Source organism: Pelecanus crispus, chromosome 5, assembly GCF_030463565.1.
Source record: "Pelecanus crispus isolate bPelCri1 chromosome 5, bPelCri1.pri, whole genome shotgun sequence".
In the NCBI taxonomy this organism is placed as follows: Eukaryota; Metazoa; Chordata; class Aves; order Pelecaniformes; family Pelecanidae; genus Pelecanus; species Pelecanus crispus.
Window position 1 is genome coordinate 30,241,030 of NC_134647.1, and position 22,473 is coordinate 30,263,502.

General features: G+C 40.8%; 2 protein-coding genes and 2 non-coding genes across 4 annotated transcripts; 3 read left to right on the forward strand and 1 right to left on the reverse strand.

Moving 5' to 3' along the window:
- Window positions 1–527: 527 nt before the first annotated feature.
- Window positions 528–4,702, forward strand: EEF1B2 (eukaryotic translation elongation factor 1 beta 2). Its single transcript, XM_075710371.1, has 6 exons — window positions 528–672; window positions 1,089–1,211; window positions 2,600–2,723; window positions 3,106–3,172; window positions 3,859–3,984; window positions 4,518–4,702. Exons 1-6 carry the CDS (start codon window positions 593–595, stop codon window positions 4,670–4,672), a joined length of 675 nt encoding a protein of 224 aa, XP_075566486.1. The 5' UTR covers window positions 528–592; the 3' UTR covers window positions 4,673–4,702.
- Window positions 2,954–3,033, forward strand: LOC142593621 (small nucleolar RNA SNORD51). The gene has a single exon (XR_012831098.1). It is a non-coding gene; the product is annotated as a small nucleolar RNA SNORD51 (small nucleolar RNA).
- LOC142593627 (small nucleolar RNA SNORA41) lies at window positions 3,477–3,610 on the forward strand. The gene has a single exon (XR_012831104.1). It is a non-coding gene; the product is annotated as a small nucleolar RNA SNORA41 (small nucleolar RNA).
- A 4,690-nt stretch (window positions 4,703–9,392) lies between the features above and the next one.
- CMKLR2 (chemerin chemokine-like receptor 2) lies at window positions 9,393–17,083 on the reverse strand. Its single transcript, XM_009485061.2, has 2 exons — window positions 16,956–17,083; window positions 9,393–10,461 (listed from the first exon to the last, which is right to left on the reverse strand). Exons 1-2 carry the CDS (start codon window positions 17,081–17,083, stop codon window positions 9,393–9,395), a joined length of 1,197 nt encoding a protein of 398 aa, XP_009483336.2.
- Between the last annotated feature and the right edge of the window lie 5,390 nt (window positions 17,084–22,473).

The following is a 22,473-nucleotide window of genomic DNA, read 5'->3' on the forward strand; positions in this document are numbered from 1 at the left end:
CGCTGCCCGGAGCCGCCTTCGTCAATCTCCGGCGCGGGCAGCCCCCGCGATGTGTGCCGCTTTCTGACGCGCGCGTTCGGCAATCTTCGGAACTACCCGCTTCGGGGATTTCCGTCAGAATATGGGCGAACTCGGCAATTTCCGCCGTTCTCTCAGAGCCTTCTCGGCCACCGTCAGACACACCACCCTCGGCAATTTCCGTATCCTTCCGCTTCTTTCTTCGGCCCACTCCGGCAACTTCCGCTGATGTCTGCTGCGTGGGGAGGGGGGACGGGGCGGGGACAGTACAGGGAGCGTTACAGTGCCCTCGTAACACCAAAAAACTTCCTGGGCTTTATCACTAACTTCACATTTATTACTCCGCTCTTTCCCCGCGCCTCTGATGTCCTGTCCGCTGCACGCCCTGCGCTGGAGCAACCAACCCATGAGGAACTACTTCGCCGTTCATTCTTGCGGAGGAATATATGTGCGTGGCAGGATGCGGAAGGATACGAGATCGTATATAAGGGTACCGCAGGGGCTGCTGGGTCTCTTTGCGCGGCGGTCGGGCTCAGGGTGCGGGCGGGAGCGTGTGTGCCGCGCTGTTGCCGTCATGGGCTTCGGGGACCTTAAGTCCGCCGCTGGCCTCCGGGTCCTCAATGATTTTCTGGCTGACAGGAGCTATATCGAGGGGTGAGAGGCGGCTGGGGGAGTGCTGGGGCTCGGGGGAGGCGAGCCTGGCCAGGCCGCCGTGAGGGCCGCTGGCCTGACGGGAGCTCGCGGGGGGGCGGGGGGCCGTGGGCCGTGCCGGCGCGGGGGCCCTTCAGGCACGCCTGTGCTTCAGCCCCCGGCGGCTGCTGCCGTGAGGCCGCTATGGGAGGCGCAGCGCCGGAGCCGGCCGAGCTCGTGGGCCGCCACAGCGCGCCTGCGGTGCCGAGCCCGCCTGGCTTCTCGCACTGTCTGCGGTGCTCGCCGCTGGGCCTAGCAGCAGCCTGGCGGAGGCACCGAGCTGCTGCTGCGGCGCGGTCCTCTCTGTGCTCAGCGGCTGCTGCTTCACATCTTCCTGCGTGCACCGAGGAAGGGGGTTAACTTCGGCTTGTTCTCCGCAGGTACGTCCCTTCTCAGGCTGATATAGCAGTCTTTGAAGCAATCGCTGCCCCACCTCCTGCAGACTTGTTTCATGCTCTTCGGTGGTACAATCATATTAAGTCGTATGAAAAGCAAAAGGCAAGGTATGGTTAAACTGCAAAGCTGCAATATATGTGCGAACTGGCCTACGAAGTGTTGCATTTGTTTTTTCTAGTTTGAACACAGTGTTTTTCACTGGTACCACGTGGCTTTTTGTATTGCTTTTGGAACAGGAACAGCTCTAGAAGCAGAGCACACTTCCTCCGTCAGTGCATTACACTTCTCACTTAGAATTTAGGCAACCTGATTCTGTGTCTGTTCAGTTGCTGAGATTTCTGCTAAAGCTTATAAGAAAGGCTGGAATTTTGTTGCTGCCATCTACACAGATAACTGCTGAAAGCTGGTAATTACTTACCAGCAATCAACCCCATAAAGGCAACACCAAAATGGATTAGAAAGCATTACAGGGGTTTTTAAAGATAAATATACAGTACGTAGATGACAGATAAGGAAAGTGGTTCGTTCAGGTTTTTAGTCCTGGCAGATAAAGCAAAATCAATGATTTGCAATGCAGAAGCATATATAAAGAAGGGGAAATGTGAAAGCAAATGTTATCTTTTTTCTTTTTTAGTGATTTTAGTGTTCATGAAAGGTGCTGTATTGACATCCATGGAGACTGCAGGCCTCTCTAAAAAGGTACAGCATAGGTAGTGTCAGTATTGCTACACTGCCTCCTCTATGTGCCTCAGTCCTGTTTGGAGGGAACTCTTGTAAAGTTGGGTGGCTCAGTCACCAGTCTGTTTCCGAAGCTTTTATAATTCTAAAGGGGACTGAGATTATAAAGTTGCTTCACTCTCTGGAAGTCGCAGTCCGGAAACTACTTCTAGTTCCTGAAAACTAAAGCTAGTTTTATGACTCTTATAACAGCAGTTCACATTAACAATAAAACTATGAGTTTATTCTAAGACTACAGAACTATGTGAGCTATAGGCGAAGGTAATTCAGGGGGTTCTGGTCCCGCACGTGCTGTTGAGGGCTAGCTTCCAGAGTAAAGCATTCACTGAAATCAGTTACCTTGCAATAGTGTGCTTTCTGTCACTATTAGTTTTTAAACAAATGAAAATATTCTTAAGGAAGCAGGAACAAGAAGTTGGTAATTCTTCTTACACAGAACATAATGCAGATAAATTATTCCAGTAAGAAAGCTTTTTCTATCTGTATGCTTAGGTGGAGCCGCCATGTTGGGCAGGATCAGGTCAGCTTAGATGAACAATCTTTGAATATGGGATTTGCTGGAGTCTCAACTAGCATGTTAGGAGCATAGAGGATTGTCTTTGGGGAGGTTCTGTTTCCAAGTAGCAGAATTAGATTTTTTTTTTTTTTTTTTTAGCACAGCATTTTTACTGTGAATGCTCTTGTAGGCTCCTTGACAAATTGGCATTATTTGTATTGATATTTGAATAGGTTCCTAATATCTGCTGTTTTCTTTCAGCTTGCCAGGAGTAAAGAAGGCTTTGGGGAAATATGGTCCTGCTGATGTTGAGGACACGACAGGTGCAGCCACAGATAGCAAAGATGATGATGACATTGATCTTTTTGGATCTGATGATGAGGAGGTACTTGCAACCTTTTTGTATTATATTTGGGTTTTTTAGAAATACTCAGGTATGTGGATTTTTGCCTTAAGTAGTTTAAGTTACTTGGATTTGTGACCTTGATACCAGATCCTACTCTGAATTCTCAAATTCATCTGTCTTTGCAGAACAGAAAAGCTTGGAAGGTAAAAAACTTGAGAGTTAGAAAGGAATGTGTTTGGAATGGGGTGGACTGTCTACTTTAATTTTGACTGGTTACATGATGAGTAAAACAAAAAATCACCATCTTTCGGCTGACAGTTGTGATGATTTGTTTTTGCCTGAGTAGATGCCAGTCAATTCGGTAATGCTTTAAAGATGCAGGGTGTTGTTGCTTTTCTGTAACTTTAGATTTCTCTTTCAGGAAAGTGAAGAAGCAAAGAAACTGAGGGAAGAACGTCTGGCCCAATATGAATCAAAGAAGTCCAAAAGTATGTCAGTCAAGGATTTATTAATCTTTCATGCTTGGGTTAATTTTCATGCACTTGAACAGGATGGTGAGAAACAGTAGTTAACTGTAACAGATAAACTTGACTGGAGTGAGGAGTAATTAGCTTCACTTGAATTGCCTGTGAGCTTTGCCTTTCCCACAGCAAATGGGAACTTCAACGTAGCTTTTGTCCTGCTTAATACACTCTTGTTTGTCTTACCCAGAGGCTGAGCTTGCTTATATAAAAAGAGAGAACTCTAGTTTTTCTTCAAAAGTTTAGAGAAAAGGCTGCAATATGCAAGTCCCTCCACAGCTACTGGTCTGGAACTGTTCAGAACTGTAGCAGTTGCAGTATTCCCTCTGTGGAAAATAAACTGTTACACAGCATTAAGCTCCTTCTCAGATCCTCTGAAAAGGACTTCCTATGTAACAAACAATGTTGGCTTCTTAATCTGTGTTTTCTTATGCGACTGTTTCTCAAGAACGTATGTATCTACATCATGAATGTTGGGATATGCATAGCTTATACTTTTGGAATGTATGTTGGTACAAGAGGCCTGTCACAGCTATGTGAGGAGGTTCTTGTTGATAAAATTGTAAAAGTTGTTCTGGTAAAGCTAGCTTGCAAGTATATTCATGAGTTTCTGAAAATTTCCTAGCTTTTAATGGTGATTTTCTTCCCCCCAGAACCAGCTGTTGTTGCCAAGTCATCAATCTTGCTTGATGTGAAACCTTGGGATGATGAGACAGACATGGCCAAACTAGAGGAGTGTGTTCGAAGCATTCAGGCAGATGGCTTGGTCTGGGGATCTTGTAAGTAGAAAATTTCAAAGCAGGGAGGGGGGAGATAGCACGGTCTCTTAGGATAGTGTATGAATAGGTAGACTTGTGGTTACTGTTTGCTGATCTCTGAAATTGTGGGTAGCCTAAAACAGTGTGGGAATTACACCACTAGGGTACTTCAATATCTTGAAATAGTCAAAAAGGTGTATTAGTGCAGCAGCCAGGTTAAGGTTCAAACACAGGTTTTAAAAGCTTTAAAACTTTGGCTCTGCTATCCTGCATCTCCCTGTACAGTTCCTGACGCAGCAAGCAAACACCCACATCACTGGTTTGGAGGGGGGCGGGGCAGGGCAGGAACCACAACAAACCCTTTTTGACCACCTTGTAATGAATGCTGTGTTGTTGATTAGGCGGTCTATGATATGGAGCAAATTACAGTTTTTATGTATTCCTCCAGACTACTTTGGTCATGTCAATCTTAGATTTGCATTTTTAAGGGATTCCACCAATCAAGGAGTACTAAATGCTTCTTTTTTCCTTCCTTTTTTTTTTTTTCTTTGCAGCCAAGCTAGTACCAGTTGGCTATGGTATCAAAAAGCTTCAGATCCAGTGCGTTGTTGAAGATGATAAAGTTGGAACAGATATGCTGGAAGAGAGAATAACAGCTTTTGAAGATTATGTACAATCAATGGATGTAGCTGCTTTCAATAAGATTTAAGTCTTGGTATATCTAGAATAAATGCAATTGCAAAAATTGGGCTGTGTCTGTGGTTAATTCAAAGTCATGGTGTAATCCAACTCATAAATGTAAAATTTGGTTGATGGCTAAGGTAGAAGCTAAAACTGAATTTCAGGGTTGCTCCAATACCCTACTGCAGTGCCCAAGAGCTTGAGCAGAGGAAACAGAAAATTTGCATTTACCATCAATCCAGATTTAACATTTACATGGCTTTAAAAATCTGAAATGCCCTTTGCTCTGTTTTGGAGTAAGTTGCATTTTTTGAAACCTGTAATTCCTCTGGAAGGAGGGATGACTGAGGGAAAAGCACAGGGCTCAGGCAAAGGGCAAGTAACTTTTTTTAGCAGTTAAACAGTAGCATAAATTCCTTTTGTTTGATATGGGTGGCTACTAAACAAATAGACCATGGCTTTTGTTGAAAGGTAGAACTCTGGTATACTGAGGGAGTGGAGGTGAGGATAAGTTAGAAGGAACAGGGGGGTCTGCAATGTAGGAGAGATGGCAAGGCATACAGTGAAATGCTTTATCTGGCCTGAGACTACCATGGTTATCTTCTCACCCCCTCTTGTGTGGACTTGAGCTGTCTTCCTCCAAGATCTGAAGACATTAGCAGTGAAATTACTTCAAATTTCACATCTTTTCTGGCACTTCGTAATCAGTACAGCAAATAACAGTGTGGATAAAGACCATGCTTTCATATTCCAAGGTCCTTGTGCGCCCTGTGCCTCCAAGAGCGCGGGCTGGCTGCTGGGAGGCTGCTCTGAGCTGGAGGGCGGCAAGGGGGCAGCAGGCGCCCGCCTTCTGCAGGGATCCCGGGTGCTCAGCTGTGCTGCCCGTGGCATGGGGAGCAGGGGGCTGTGGGGACCTCGGGCTGCAGCTAGCATGGGTAGGTCATCTACACAGATAAAGAACTTAAAGCGTGTTCCAGGCTCAAAACGACAGAAAAAGTGGGTGTTCAATTAAAATGCAAAGATGAAGTAGCATAACTAAGGCCAGTTTGAGCTGCTTACTTGGCTCCAGACAGGTTCTTCAATCTTTAAAAAAAAAAATCAAAATCAATCTAGAAACCACTCGGAACTAATTTTCCAAAAACTCCACAGGAACGATACAAAATGTAAAAGCTGCAAAGCTTCTAGACAAATTCATACTTCTAGGTCTTCTGTTGGACTGAGATAGAGAATTTATTGTGACCATGAAATGGAAGCTTTCTATGTGCCACATTGGTCACTGAGATGAAGATGCTCAGTGCCGAAGCGTGACAGCAGCAGCTAAAATAACTCTTCTTGTTCTTTTTTCACAGAGCATCTGTGTGTGGTTATCTGGCACAGCAGGTCCTGTTTCTCTTTGTTTAAAGGTCTGCCAACTTCAGATTATGGACGAGCTTTGTTTTCTAATTCATCCGCCAGAGCTTTAAAGCATGATTAAAGAACTGAAAGTAAGTATAATTACAGGCTTCATTCCCACCTTCCGTAAACTTAACTGCTAACGGGCTAGCTTCATCCTGTGTATAATTAATGCACAGTACCATTTCTGTGGCAATTCTCTAGCTGTGGCTTCTGCTAAATCATGTAGCTTAGTTTCAGCAATTCTGTCATGGTGCTGTTAAAAGCAAGAAATTAGCAAATGCCACATCGGGGAAAAAAAAAATTCTGCAACAAAAATGTAATTTTTATTATCCTTGGCTGTTTCTGACCTCCCATTCAATGTGCTTCTTACCTTTAAACTCTTTCCTTGACCTTGAAATTAAAGCTTTAAGTGGCTAAAATGGTTTGATTTATAGACTGTAACTTTACTAAAATACAGCCCTATGAGCCATCCATCTGACCTGCCAGACTGGATTTTTGTGTGTGTTTCATTTATGCTCAGCATGCATGTACAAACCCTTCAGTTGTTGGGATTTCCTTTGTGGGTTTTTGTTCTGTAATGTTAGAAGGAAACTTGCTGCACAGGAACAAAACAAAAAAAGCTGGAGAGCACAGTCTCCCCAGTTACAAAATAGATAGGCATGCGGACAAGAGAATTCTGCAGAATCCACATATATCTACGTCAGGGGTTTTTGCGTAGTATTTGGGTATGTGCTGGTGTACTACTGTGTCATTGTGCCCATGAAAAAACAGCATCTTGGAGTAAACCAGCCACTTCTATCCCAACTGCACCCCGTTAACAGAAAGATCAACAGAAAGTTCCGTAACTTCAATACATGACATCTAGGAATACAGGGAAAATAGTTTCAAGAAAATATTGGTTACAAACTAATCTACGTAACAACCTTCAGAAGTACAAACTGTTCAGGAAGCAGGTAAAAGTAATCAGAACCTGGCTATTATGAAATGTGTCAATAGCTATTATTCTTGAATGAATGGTTGATTGTAGAGCTATTTCCTATGAAGTGCTTTCCTATAGTATCTTTTAGCATAAGATAGATCCCCTTCATCTGGCTTTTTTTCCATTGCTGTGGGTTGAATGAGCGTTCCTCAGTCCAAGCAGCGTAGAACTGTTGGTATTGTTTTGGACACTCTTTGGAAACAGAAACTTAGAGCGTTACCTGTTTCATTTAGGTATCTTCTGTTACTCTTGCAGAAATTCTTTGGAGATAATTCTGTAACTGATCTTGGTGTGAATGAGGTAGTAGTTACATCGCAAAATTGTTAATCCACTTAATTCCAGAGACCAGGGCTGACTTTGGCCTTACTCAATTCTGTTCTGTATCTCTGTTGTCTACTTCAGGGGACGATTTCTGATTATGTAGGACAGCACATGCATGTTCCCCCATTTGAAAAATCAGTTTCTTTATATAGCAATATGTGTGCTCACATAGCTGACATGCAAGAAGAAAGCTGACATAAACCTTAATTCCTGTAGTAGAAAGGGTCAGGGCTTGCTTTCATCTTCTAAAATCTTTGGGAAGGAGCTGTTCTAAGAATGGACATTTTGGTGCCGAGAAAAGCAAATGAACACCCTCTTTGGAAACAACAAAATTTTATTACTTCACTTAGAGTACAGTCAGGAGAGTAGTACTAATACATCATTCTTAGAAAGATGACAGGGAATATGTGAAGAAAAACTGAAAAATGTTTGATTTAGGCACATTCAGCAGCACGGTGCCAAAATATTATGATGAGTCACTATGTACCAGGCAGCAAATGACTCAAAGGAAGAGTACTGCTTACCAACTTTCCAGCCCAAAGTTGAAATACACTGAAATTCCACTGATCCCTGCCTGACTCTCCCAAACTCTGAAACTGGAACCCAAAGAAAGAGTCACAGACCACAGTCAGGCTGTTTCTATTTGTACAGCTACCAATACTGGATGTGCTCATACATGCATGTATATATTTTATACAAAAGCAAATATATTTACATATAAGGCCTCAATTATAGTATAAATGCTACTTATGTGTATTGGCAGGCCATAGAAACTAGGTAGATTATCTGAAAGGCAGTTTTATTCTATATACCTAGGCCAATAACAAGGAAAAACTGTTTCAAATTTACCCAAAGCTTTATGCTTTTACTTTTAGTGGAGTTTTATCCCACATTCAACTTTTTAATTAAGTAGTATTGCATCAGAAATTGGTCCATTCTATTAGCATATCTTTTTGCATTGGTGCATGTGTGATTCTACAGCAAGCAACAAGTTGGAACAGAATACAGCATAACTGGGACTACTTCATCTTTCTTATGGGAGTGGACTCCATTTCCTGGATGTACTGTCTTGCCTCTCATTTGGCAAAGAAATCCGAATTTGGCTACAGACCCATAACAGAATATTCTTGAATTCACTCCACCCATTTTTCAAAGATTGGCATTAAGGCAAACAAAATATTATTTGTTTCTTTTTGTTTGACAGAGCAATAAAGAGCAACTGATAGTTGTAAACCTCTTTGAGCCTGGAAGTTTAAACATAGAAAAAGAACAAGTGTGGCAGGGGCCTTTAATCTCAGCTTCTGTAAGAAACATTTTCACTAGTTCTTTGTACATTTCAAATGAGCCCAATATGAAACATCTGCTCAGTATTTTGCACCCAACTGGTGCTAAAAGCACAAGAATAAGTGACCAGAAAACACAGGCTCTCCTGTCTTAATTTTGAGTATAAAAAAAGAGCACTGGGAGAAAACAGATTTTATTTCCATACTTCTCTTTTTTGACAAGAGAAGGCAGCAATTCAGTGTTCTCTGTCTTGGAATTCTTCTCCAACTGCAGAGTAGAGCCACCGATAGCTTCACTTAGCTGGGATGTAGCCAGGTGATTCCTACTTAAGGCAATACTAGATGCTCAGGAGACTCATGATCCATTGATATGTGGCCACGACCTCTTGGATGAAAAAGACTTGATCAGGAGCATTATCAGTGACGACAAGGAGGAATATTTTTATTATGTGCTCTTTTGATATCAATGAGGTATGGAACCACAACAAAACAACAGGATTACAACAACATTCCTGATCAAAAACCCAGTTAGAGCAATTCCACTTATGCTGACAACTTTCAGTTCAGGCTGTGTGTGTGCACTGCAAGTATGCCACACCCAAATGACGTGTTCTTTAAAAACCTTTCAAGGAAAGCAGCAAGTGCAATTAAGCCAGCTGTTTACATAAAACTGTATATGCAAAGATGCACATCTGACTGGCAGATGTGAAGTCAAGAACACCTCCAAATCTCCTGTCAGCTGTTTTGGAGAGGGATGGTGACAAGAGCAGTCACTGAGCAGTTTCACAACAGTGCACAGGCGCATGGGTGTTGTCCGAGCTCCACAGCTGCTCGCTGACAGTTCCCGAGCGGCTCACCTCCCACAGTGCCAATTTTAGCACCTCAGAGACCGTTGTCTTGACCTGGGCCTGGAACTTTTTGCTAATCAGAACATAGAGGATTGGATTGAGGCAACTGTTGATGAAACCAAGGCCAGTGGAGAGGGGAATGCCATCCTGCAGTAAGTCATGCAAGTTTTCGTCATGGTGAGCAGACAGCTCCACAATGCTGAATATGTGATATGGTGTCCAGCAAACAAAAAAAGCTACAACTACAGCAATGATGGTCCAGAAAAGCCTGCTGGAAGTCAATACAGTTCTCCTCTTCACTTTGACAATCAGCAATGAGTAGCAAATGACCATGGTCACTAGAGGAAAGAGGTAACCGAATGCAAGCCTCACCCAAATGAGAATGTGATGTGTCAGCACGATAAGTTCTCTGTCATGCAGATGGAAGTTGTTGTAGCAAATGGTGACATTGTTGAGAACTGTAGCTGTGTCTCTAAAGTATAAGGCAGGGCCACCAATAATTGCAGCTGACATCCAAATGAGCCCACTAAGAATGAGAGTGTTCCTTACAGTCCGATACTTGTAGGAAAATACTGGGTGGACTAGGCGGACATAGCGGTCAAGGCTGATGAATGTCAGGAAGAAAACACTAGCAAACATATTAAGTAGTGCAATGAATGAGTTCATTTTGCAGAGCCACTTCCCAAAAGGCCAGTGGAAGCCCATTGCCACGTATGTAATATAGAGGGGCAGGAAGAGAACAAAAATTAAATCTGCAATGGCCAGATTGAGGAACCAGAGTGTGGAAACAGATTTATCCCACTTAAAGCCCATAAACCAGATGACGATGGCATTACCTGGCACCCCCAGCAGAAATGCCACACTGTAAAAGGAAAGAGAAATCATATGGGCAATGCTGAGGGAGGACTGGGGTGATTCATCTTCCTCGGACAGGTCGTAGAAATAAGAGTAGTTCTCAAAATCTTCAAACGTCATGTTGCACGGTTGCTTTCTGGGGAAGAAAAGAAATGGAACAGTCAAAGGAGAAGTGTTTTACTGCACTGCAAATAGTAACCTACAATTTCTTTAAGTTCTTGGTCATAAAAAAAACTCAAAACATTGTCTTAGTTTCACATATCTACCACTTTTTAGCTGTCAGTTGCTAGCACAAAGCTTGTGGAGTATTTTGGTCACAGGCATTTCAAGAAACGCTCAAATCAAGGCAACACTTGAAATCTTCAGCAACTGTTTTCCTTGCATTTATTTCTTAAGAGAGAGCACTGAGCACAACATCACTGATAAATTTCTGGGAGACCAGATGCAAAGTTTTACTGAAGTGTGATTTTTCTATTCTTTTCTAGTAGGATTTCACTTTACTGCTCTGTTCCTATATGAAGCAAGTTTTATGGATCAGAGAACCACCAGGCATCTATGTAGGCAAAAAAGTGCAGTTAAAATGCCAGGAAGCCATTTTTTATAAAATTACCACCCACCCACCCACACCTCAAATTACAGTTAACAAAACCATAGACAGTGTTTTCTCCAGAAACGGAAAGTTCATGGGTTTATTCCTCTCTATCATGTATCTATCTTTGTATCAAGGAATGCTGATTTTCAGACACATTCAATGTATTAGATTTCCTTAACGCAACAAAGGATATAGAGAAGGAAACATACAGAACATATTTCAGGGACAATACATACAATTGTGGTATTCTTCCACTAGTGAGCTGAGAAATAGGTAACAAATGAAAGAAAATAAAGCTTCCCAGGAGAGTAAGACACACTGTAAAAGCTATAGATGAAAATATATGTGTCCCCTTTTTTCTTTTTTTAAGACAGAATGACAGTCTCAGTTTTCTCCTGTTGAAAAAGCTTCTGGAACTTACAAGTACAACATGATTTTTCACATAGGAATTTTCTTCTAGAACTCCAAAGGAAGAGTGTGGGAGGGAGGGAAGGGGGCAGGGGGGATATATAAACCAAAGGAAAAATCCAGAAAAAAAGAAATGAATGGGGAAAACAGATAGCAAACAGAGTTTGAGCAGGAAAAAGCACTCAGAAGTCACGTGTCCATTCCATAGTACAGGCAAAGCTAGGCAAAGCTGCAGCACAGATGGCCACAGTCTGACCGAAGTATTCACCATGGTCAAAACAAATATTCTACTAAATTCTGTTATCATTTAAAGCTATATTGTCTGGCTGGACTCGGCTGCACTAAAAACCTGTCCCTGAGACCAGGATACGACCAGCCCATTAGGTGTACTATGGATGAGCTCAGCAGTACACATCTGAGCGCTAACTCCATTCAGAAACTGAAATTCGGCCTACTCTTTCGGAAACCAGCCCTGCATTCCTGTAATTCCATTAATTTTAGCATGCTAAGGAAAACAGGAGCAGCGTCTCCAGAGCACGCTGCCTGCAGAACCACATCTGCAAGCTTGTATTCACATACATACCTTTCCTCCAAAAAAGTAGTTCACTTAGTTTGAAAGGATTACTCACACAAGTGAAGCTACACATGTGCACACACATTAGCGGGATTAGATTTCTCATCCATAGGTGGATAGACAAGGGGAACAAAAAAAGCTGTGTAATTTTCTATCTCTTGATAAAAAAAAAATCTGTAATAAGAGTCAATACAGCCTGTTCTGTCAAGAGGCTATGATAACATTTGTCCCTTGTAATTTACATCAGTCAGAAGGAATGTTATTTGGTTTGCTGTCCTGATAAAATTACACTTACTGGGCTGCATTTATGTAATTACATGCCCCTTGGGGGTAAATTCTGCACCAAATACCAGTACCACCCCTCTGAGTCATTTTTTCAAATATCTTAACAGCTGCTGAGAAATAGTACAAACAAGGAGTGGTACCACTAACATCTGGAACAACATTACCTTTGGACAGTTTCAGATGACAGGTTAATAATTGGATTTTTTAGTGTCTTTACCTATATACAGAACTATACCTTCAAATCTAATTTATGCAATTAAACAAAAAAAATCCAAATTTTCAGACTCTTGCTGATTGACATCCTGTATTCCAGTTGCTAATCAATTTTGCTTTTAAGTTTCTCAAGAGCTAGCACAACACAACAATACTTGGATTCAAACATTTTCTTCCAAACCTTTTTATTTTCCTAATGGTGCTAAAAAACCATAATGACAATAACAAACATTATTGCCTAACAAACAATACTGCCAGCAATGTTAATTTTATATTTAGAATTTCAAAGATGATGTACAGCAGGAGAAAGAAAACATACCTAAATAAATACCAAATATTTACCAAACCTCCTGTACTTTAAAACTCGTCCATTGAAAGAGCACACCTTCAGAATGCAATTATATTTCTAAGCTTGTATTTTTCCTTATCTCTAACTCATAGCCTTCCAATGCAGTAACTCTCTAGCAGTGGGGACAAAAAAGCAGGAGGAACATTGCTTACCATTGGTCCCAGTGCACGATGCTGAAACTAGACTCTATGGCTAGGGCTCAGCAAAGACTGACAATTACATTTGCAAAGCCCAGAAACTTTTACCTCTGACATCCACATATATGAAGCGCTTCTATAACAGGACTCATGGTGTTAAGCCTTGCCCTGCAGAAGATAAGCAGTAGGGGATTGTCAGCGGAGTTATGCTGGTTTACATCAGTAAGGACCCAGATTTTTTTCTTCTGGGATAACCTTTAACCATCATTCAGCAGGGATGTTTCTTTGTGTTCTTGAAACACACACAGTCTCAAATACATTAATTTGTTTTTTATTTATTAATGAACTTTCACAGTCAGAACTGTCTTGCAGTTCAAGTCTAGGCCTTGAAAGTGAAGAAATCTAATTCTATTCCTTATTCTGTCACTGATTTCCTGTATGATCTTTGACAAATGGCCTAATTTCCAAGCTGGAAAGACTATCATGAACCTGTCTGCAAACAGAGGCTCAGTACAGAAAACAAGACTTTTTGCCAGCAGTTTCCTCTTGGCTGTCAGGCCAGCTGCTAGAAAGGTTAAGGGAGGTTTGGTGCAGTTCACTGGCTCAGTCCCTGCTGGTCCGGGGTTGCAAAAAGGAGACAGAGCGAGGAAAATATTTTTCAATAAACAGGAAAGTGTGGTTAGAGGCCTGGCAATACGATCTGGGAGCAGCCACAGGTTACAGAACAGTGTTGTATGGCATATGGATGAATATAACCAGGTTTAGACTTAATCCTGTCTTTTGTTTTTGTTTTTTAAATAGTAAACAGCCTGTGTAAAGTGTACGCTCAGCACTTGTTTGACTGGAGTCTGTTCCTGTTTGCTGAGGTCACAACTAGAAACTGAGCCTCCTTGATTCAGTTGCTTAATTATGAAAATAGTTGCTTAATTCTAAACAAAAAGGTTTCAGAACGCTTGACCAGGAGGTTTCGTTTCCTGTCCCCTTCTGTAAAACAGACGTTAATTACTAAACGACTTCATAGGACCCATCACAGGCTGGCACTTGGTGCTAGTAACTTTCAGGTCCTGGGACAGAAAACAGAATTACCAAGAAATACAGATCGTTAGGAAATATTTCTAAAATACAAAGCTGCAGAACTGCTGTGAAGAGACTTCACCATGTGCTACATGAACTACGTTTCTCTGAATTTCAGCAGGGAATTACAGAATCGGATCTCAATTGACATATTCATAGCTTTTTACTACAACTACCTGGAGTTTGTTTTCTCTGCCACCATTACAGTATTTCATAAAGTTGAGCCATAATGACAACTTGGACAAATGATTGATCTGCTTAAAATAGAACAGTTTTTGTCACACTAAGAATGGCCTTACGGTTATAACATGGGACCAGTACTTTGGATTCTATTCATGCCTATGCCACATGTATCCTGTTTGACCAGGGAAAGTCATTTGACCTCTCCACGCCTCAGCCCTGAGGTCAGTGGAATGGCTTGGGAATTAAATTACATTGGGTTTTCAGTCTAAAATAGGAGAAAACAAACAAAACAGTTGCAATTTCCACTCACTTCACGTGATGCAAAGTCTTCCTGGGGGTTCAAAGTTCTCTGGGCACCACGCAAGTTAGGGTCCAACTTAATTACACTGGTAGTTTATGCCACATGTTTGGGCTACAGCCCACACAAGCTCTCCCTCATGTTTGGTCCTCATTACTTGCGAAGTCTACAGAGAGGTCCAAGGGAAGAGGTTATTTATTGTCTGCGTTAGTTAAAAGTTAACACAAATACTTGAGTGGCAGTCCCAAAATCTATTTGTTCAGTGTGATAAACAGTGCTCAGAGCCTCTGGCCAGCTAAATTGATTTCAGAGGTCACAATAGTGGGTCCTGACTTAATAGGAAAATTCTGGTTTGCAGAGTTGGCTGTCTCAACAGTTAACTTTTCATAGAGGGAACATATTACACAAACCCTCCTTTTAATGTCTTTATGAATACTTCTCAGCGTATCACATTCCACATGTATGATCTATGGCTAAAGGAAAGCTTATTTGATTGATTCACTTCAACTTCTGTCATTTGCAAGAGTCAGATGTTGGAGAACAACTAGTTTCTCAAAAGGTCACCTAAAGCCTGCTTGTCATACTGTGTCCCAGCAAGTTTGTCTGGATATTGAATTCATTTGAGAACCCTCAAAAAAAATTTCTTGGAACTTTTGAGGTGCTAAATTTTTAATCTATCTAGCTTCAAAAACATAAACATGAAATTCACCCAGTAGTTTATCTGTAAAGTTCAAAACACAGAAGGCTGAGCAAGTTTGTTAGAGGTATATACATATTTCTGGAAAGTATTATACAAAGACATACGAAAAAATCCTAGAACTCACAAGGAATACTAATGAGATTACAAACTGTCATAGCCTCATATTTCTCCCTCAAAAGAACAAAGCCAAGATGACCACTTGCCTCCAAGTAGAAACATTCCTATAGCATGATGATACACCCATACTGCAAACTTAAATCATAGCTATGCTGTAATTTAAGCCTAAAGCTGGCCCTGCAGACAAAGCTACTAGGAAACAAGTATTTTAAGCTAGTATACACAAAAGCAGAATCAAGTCTTGTGTGTATGTTTTCTCTTTCAGAGACACATACACAAACACCTATCTCTCAACTATCTTTTTAATGGTCATTAGACATATGGCAACAAAATTACTTTGTAAGCTGTCCTGAATTCAACGACTAGAATGGATCATAATAGATACGATATGTGACTGGAAACCTTTTCAAGCCAGAATATAGATGTATTTGTTCTAGCAGACAAGACAAGTATGCAAGTAACCATCATTCTCCATTAAGCCTCTCAGTGAAGCAGTGTTAGAAATGTATACGCAATGTACTAGCTAGACATCTCCCAAAATTTAGGCCAGAAACAACCTTCTTTGAGCAAGGCCAAACATGACCCTGTTAGTCATAACACACCACTTAATCTGTGGTATTGAAGTCATTTGACCAGATAATAGCCTCAAAACATTTTACACAAAGTGAGTGTTACGGCAGGATTAACAAACGCTTATAGAGCAGACTCAGTTAACATTGGTAAAGCAATGACTTCAGACCAGCACTTTTGCCGCCACAGAAACGTTAAACAACAAATGGAAAACCCAACTTTATATCTGAATAATGCTGCTGTAATAGGAAAAGTATCTACAGTAGGTCTGGCCTGAATATAACAAATCATCCAGACAATTGCTGCAACTGAGCAGCGTACCATTTCAACAATCAGGTAACTCATAAATGTCTGCAACCAGCAACTGCATATCATCCAAAGTGATTTATTTTCATGCTAATCCCAAGCACCAAGACTTCCATCCCCAAAGAAGACAAAGAAACTCAGATGTCCTCAGGATATGAGCTGGGGGGGGGCACTTGGTAACTGTGTAGTTAGCACTTGCTCCTGCTCTTACTCCCTTCTGTTAATACAGCTGAAAGTAGAAGTATCTTTTTTAATATTCCTTTTGACGTAAGGAGTTGCCGTAACCACTGCAAGTCTATCACGTGACCACAAACATATTACATCAGAGTCAAGAAAATGACAGGCGATATCTGTGAAACACTTAAAGTGGCCCCATTCAGGGCAGGGGGGGAATATACAAGCATTCTTACAAGTAGGTAAAAATAGAAGTTTAGGTAAACAATGCCACTTGAGATTTAAAATATGGTCTTATATTGTATGTGTCAGCACTGCTGAAGTATTTACATAACCAGTCATAACACCTCAGTATTCATAACCCTTAGTGAAAGTGGGCTCAAGTGAGAAGTATCATCAGTCTGGTTTACAGACCAGAAGGCTGAGAATGACCTACAGGAAGTCTCTGATCAAACCAGGTGCTAAACCTGGAGGCCCTGCCTAGTGGTTCAGCCACAGTCCTATCCTCCTTTCTTAAACACAACACTGTCCCCTTACTTATAATGGAGCAGGAAAACCACAGCTTCACCTCTGGAAAACCTTCCCCTTCCTGAAGACAGGTTCTCCCCTGTGCGGTCATGCCCACTGTGTTGGAGGGAGCCAGCACCCACCTGGGCAGCCCCTGCAGATTCTGGTCTGTTTTCTCTACACTGAAGAGAAAAGGAACCTGGATCGCCACCATTTGCTTGTCATATACATTAATCTGTCTCTGCAGGCCCAGGACATACCTCAGAGCCATTAAGAACATCTCTCAGATGACAAAGCCCAGCAGGTACACTATAGATCATATTGGCTGTGTCCTCAGCAGGTAAGATACGCACACTAATGATGTACTGTTCCAGGGAAGTTTCACATGTTTTCTATTCCTCCACAAATGCCGGCAGTATTTTCTTTGGCTATAAGCCACCATAACAACTACATACCTAGAATAATGTAGATACCTGATTTAAAATTTTTAAGTGCTTCAGCTTCACAGTTACTGGCTTGATAAGATAATGAATGCTTGTATTTCTAATCAAGCATGACTTCTTAAGTGTTTACTGCAAAAATTATTTGGAATTTTTACTTTGCAACTGTTTCACATATTTGAGACGAAAGAAGATTTTGACTGGCGTTCATATGATCATTACATGATCATGCAGCTCTAAGCATGCTTTCAAAAGGTTGTACTCCTTCAGCAAACACAGGCTTTAACCACAATTCCCCCCTAACAGGAAGTAGCAAAGTGAGAGCAGGGAATAAAGAGTGAATGCAGAGATTTTTTTCAGACTATCAACTGTTGTCTCACCAGACTGGTTAAGGCCAATTAAACATATGTTAGACAACAGCCATTCTAAAGTTACTGCACAGTAACAACAGGTCATTACGGAAAAAAATAAAATAACCCTCTCCAGCAAGACAGAAAATCTCTATCAAATAACAGATAAAAAATAGCTTACAATCTGTTATACTTAAGAATCCTTTTAACAAGAAGAACTAACCCCAGAGAAAATTAGCAACGTAACTCATTAGCAACACAACTCATTCCTCAAATATGCCTTCTTATATTCTATTCTATTTCACATATTAATTTCCCAGTCACTTCTAACAGTATGCTTGGTTAAGTACTGCCCTCTAAATTGACCTCTGTTCTTCTAAGGTTTATTCTACTGTTCATTAAATCTACATCAGAAGTTTCTTCTAGCACAATTGTAATATTGTTATATTACTCCTGACACATACTCTTGCATGGGTATATCAGAACATCCAGTTCCAAACCATGGCTAGTATATAACCAAAACATTCCAGCTGATAACATACTTAATTTTGCCCTCACAGTTAATATGCTAGGATCACTGTGTACAGTAGATTAAGAGTGTCTACTTCTATATCAGTGTTACTCCAATATTCCTACTCATACAAAGCTAACTCTTTTATTTACTTTAAGATCAAGTCTAAAATAAGCATTGCCTGTATTCCTGCAAAACTGAAAAATTCATATTGTTAATACAATTTCAGGAGGGCTAGATATTTATCTATCTCCCTAATATGGCACTGGGAACACTCCCTAGCACTGATAAGAATAGATGGCGCCTATGATTAAGGTGTTAAATTAGGAGCTTGGAAATACTGGTTCTACAGGCTTCCCATATTACCTTTGCAAATCACTTCTCACTTGACTCCACCAGATGTGGTGCAACACCCTGCGTCAAGAGTTTAGGACCTCAACAACATGTTACTCAGTTTCCTTAAATGAGACAATGGTTTGTAACATTTCCAAAACATCTCATTAAAAAGATGTGGGGCTGAGCTCATAAAAAGAGGATCACTAGAAAAAAGAAAGGGAGTGCAGAAAGTGGTATTACATTGATGGTACAGGACTTACTACTCACCACTTTCTCTCATCTAGAAGGCTTCAGAAGAGAACAAAACTTCTGTGCCAGGCTCACACTTGCTGAAAGAAGCAAGTATTTTATGTTGGGAAAGTACCCAAAGGTCCTAGCCTTTGAGATCAAAGCCTCACTGGATCTAGACACTAGATAATAAGCACATAATGAGAGACAATTCCTGCCTTGTTTATAATTAAACAGAATAAACGGGCACAAGAAGAGTAGGGAAAGGAACAGAAGTATCTTGCCCAAAGCCAAACAACAGACTCAAAGGTAGGGTTGGAGGCAGAATTTAGACCCTGCCAAAAGAATAAAGAGGCAAAAACCTTTTGTGGATAGAGGGAAAAGGTGTTGATTTTTCATACTTGAGCCTTGTGATTCTCGACATACATCCTTCAAGAAGCATCAAAAAGGGACAAGAGAGACTGGACTGTGGAAGAGAAGCAGAAGGCGTCCGCAAACTCTTTTCTGGCTAATGTCCCTGGCAAAGACTGGTGACTTCTAGATGCCCTGGCCTTTGCAGATAACCCTTGCAAACAAACCTGACCTGTAGCTGTGGGTTTTGTTAGTTTCTCTTTGAGCCCACTAATGAAGAAGTATTGCATCTGCAGCAGGTCTGTTCTTTTCATCTAAAGAATTGTAATGCAGTAAAATGGTGGGCCAGATATGACAGAGCTGCAACAAGGCAGCAAAAATTTTCTCTGGAAAAGAGCAGCCATGGGCTGATACAGGGCTTTTTGCTCCTGTCTCCAGGCCCTCATCCTCTGGAACATATTGAAGATACAAAGAGCACAGAATTAGCTGAGCTCCCCCGGAAGTACTATATACTTCTTTTGAGGACACGTAATTTTTTCTTTGTGTCTCAGGAGCCTCAAACACACTGTAAAAGCAATAGCAAACGTGGGTGAACTGATCTGTCCATGATCTATGCTTCCCTTCTAAAACCAAATGTCTCTTGGACACCACCCACCCCAGTCACACCAATCCCTTCTTCTGGTAACAGGCCATGAGAAAATGTTCCACCCACTCAGAGCTCTTTTCCAAAGCTGGGAACAACACAGCCCTGCACTGTTGTGAAACTGCTGGCTTCAGACTGAATGAACACAAATCAAACCATTATCAGAAATAATGAGTGAAAATTAGCCAGACAACAAGCCACCACAGTAAGAGAGACAGCTGAACCATTGGCACATTCCAGAAGTCAAAATGAATAAATAAGCAAATAACAAGACCATTCAACAGGCTACAATCTTCTGCAAAACTAGCTGCTTAGTTCTTGGAATAGCAGAGTTAATAATGAAAAATTAATATCTAAGAACAGATCACAAACTTCAAGTTTTTAAGAAATATAAGGAAAAGAAAATTCTTTAAGGCAACTGGCTTTATTAGGAATCGGATATAAATTTTCCTCTTGAATCAGTCTATCAAAATAAACACAAATCTAACAGCATTTCAGAAGTTGCTCATTAGGTTGTCAGCAGAGAAAGAAATTCTTAAAATGAAAAGGAAGAATTTATAATGTATAGTACATACAAATTGCATTATTGTCATCAACAGTTTTCCTCTGCCCTCACCGGTGCAGTAAAAACCTGTAGTCAGATCCTGCCTAGGAATCCTTACATAGACTTCCCCTGACTTATGATCCCTTTCCACAAAGGCAATTAGAGAATCCAAACCATAAATTAATTCTCCAGAGTCAAATAACTTGCACTACGCCATACTCAAAGAGATTCTAATGCAATAAAAGTGGACTCTAATATCACGCATAGCACACATAAAATCCCTAGGATTAAAGTAAACTTGGTAGGACCCCTACACTGTCTGCCTGGCGTAAGTGGCTGATAATGTTTTAAATGTGAGCAGAAGCTGCAGTAACATTAAACAAAAGTAAACGGGTTATCAAAATATTTGTGTTTCCTAGTTCAGCTGAGGCAAACCAATAATATGATGCTAGTGAAAGTAAGCTGCCATAAGCAAGTTAATCCTGAATCAGTTTCTACAAACCTGGTCTGACAAATTCCTTTACCCTGACATACCCTCACTCCCTCTCTTCTCCTTAGCTGAATTAATAATATGAATTAATAAAAATGTAAAATTATTCAGTAATACAATTTTATTCAGCTAGATAGCAAATGTGTTTTAATTCATAGACAATCTATACATCTTCTGTAAATCTACAAAAACAGGTCTGGGATATTGTTTGGCTTTGCAAGATCACATTTAGAAAGGCTACAGGTAACAACAACATGGTTATCACCAAGTCTGAATAGGAGGTAGAATCTAGCCCTGTCTCACTGTGCAGTAGTATATAAGGCTTCCAATTTTCTTGTCACTTCCTAGGAAACATGCTCCCATACACTTAATGACAGCCCGATCCACATCCTACCTTACTCCGCGATGGTTAGGGAAAACACACGCACCTTCCAGCTCAGATCATAAAAGCCTTTTTTTAATTCTTCATGACTAATTCTTCAGAATTATTTTGTGAATCTGCTACTTAAGTTGAAATTATTTCCAGTTTCTGTTCTAGAATCTATTCAGATCAGAACTGATGTACTTATTTCTAATAATACTGAGAATTGCTGTAGCTATAGGAGACATAGTATCCCTAAGCAAATAAAAAAATTAAAACCAACACAGAAGGCGGGGGGGGTGGGGGTGGAAATTTAAGTCAAGGTCACTTACCATTCTCTGTCAGGATAAAAGACTCCTTGAAGTGTGTATAACACATTCAAAAGTCATTAAAAATTAAATTCACACATACTTTCATACCTTTTCTTGCTGCAGGGGTGGTTCAAAATAATCTTTGAAATAAAGAGTATCACATTCTTTCTTCCAAGAAGCTCTTTTAGCCAGTATATGCTACACTACCTTACAGGATTTGCCTGCAAGTGTTGTTGTAGCTGTAGAAACACATTATTCAGAAGGGAGAGAGGAAAAGATATAACAGAGCGATTGACCTACCTCGTTTAGTTCTTTGGAACAAAACGCACTGTAAATCAGGGATGCGAGCTCTGTAGCAGAAGGAAGAATGAAGTGATCTGCAGAGTTCAGAGTGACTTCAGTGTGATTCCAGCTGCTTCACTTGGCTACTGCCTTCCTTCTAATAAAGCTGCAGAACGATATAACGCCGTGTTTGTTTTCAGCTGAGGAAGTTGTTTCCAACTTCCCTTGGTTTTCTAGACCGAGTTTTGAAATATTGCCTTTCTGTACAATCCCAGTATTTCACCAAAAATAAATGTTAGACATGTGAATGAATCATTTTGGTCAGTGTCCAAGCAAGCAACAGATGTGGTGGCTGATGAATGGAAAGAGACCTTACAGTTGTAGGCTGCTTTTTGTTATGCAGAGAAGAGGTTGAACAGTATTTCTTTGTAAGCACTCCGGTTTATAGAAAATAATGTTGAATGAGCAGAAAGATGCTTAAAAAGTCACACCGAAAGCATCATTTTGTAACTGTGCGGTGAGATACATTAATTCTGTAATTATGATTAGAAGATTAATCTCCCTTTTTGTGTAAGAGAGAAGGGAGGTCCTCAAAACATCACTAATTAGCGCCTCAGTCAGTGCAACACTGGTCAGAAATTTGAGCTGGGTTTTAGGAGACTTGGCTTGATTCCCAGTTCTGTAAAGAGTCTGCTAAGTTTTTGTGGCCAGGCCTCATGATCTCCATGTCGCTTAGTTTTTCAGTCAGTAAAATGGGAATATTATTCCACCAGTATCTACATTACCATAGCTTCACCTGACTCTGATGGTACTG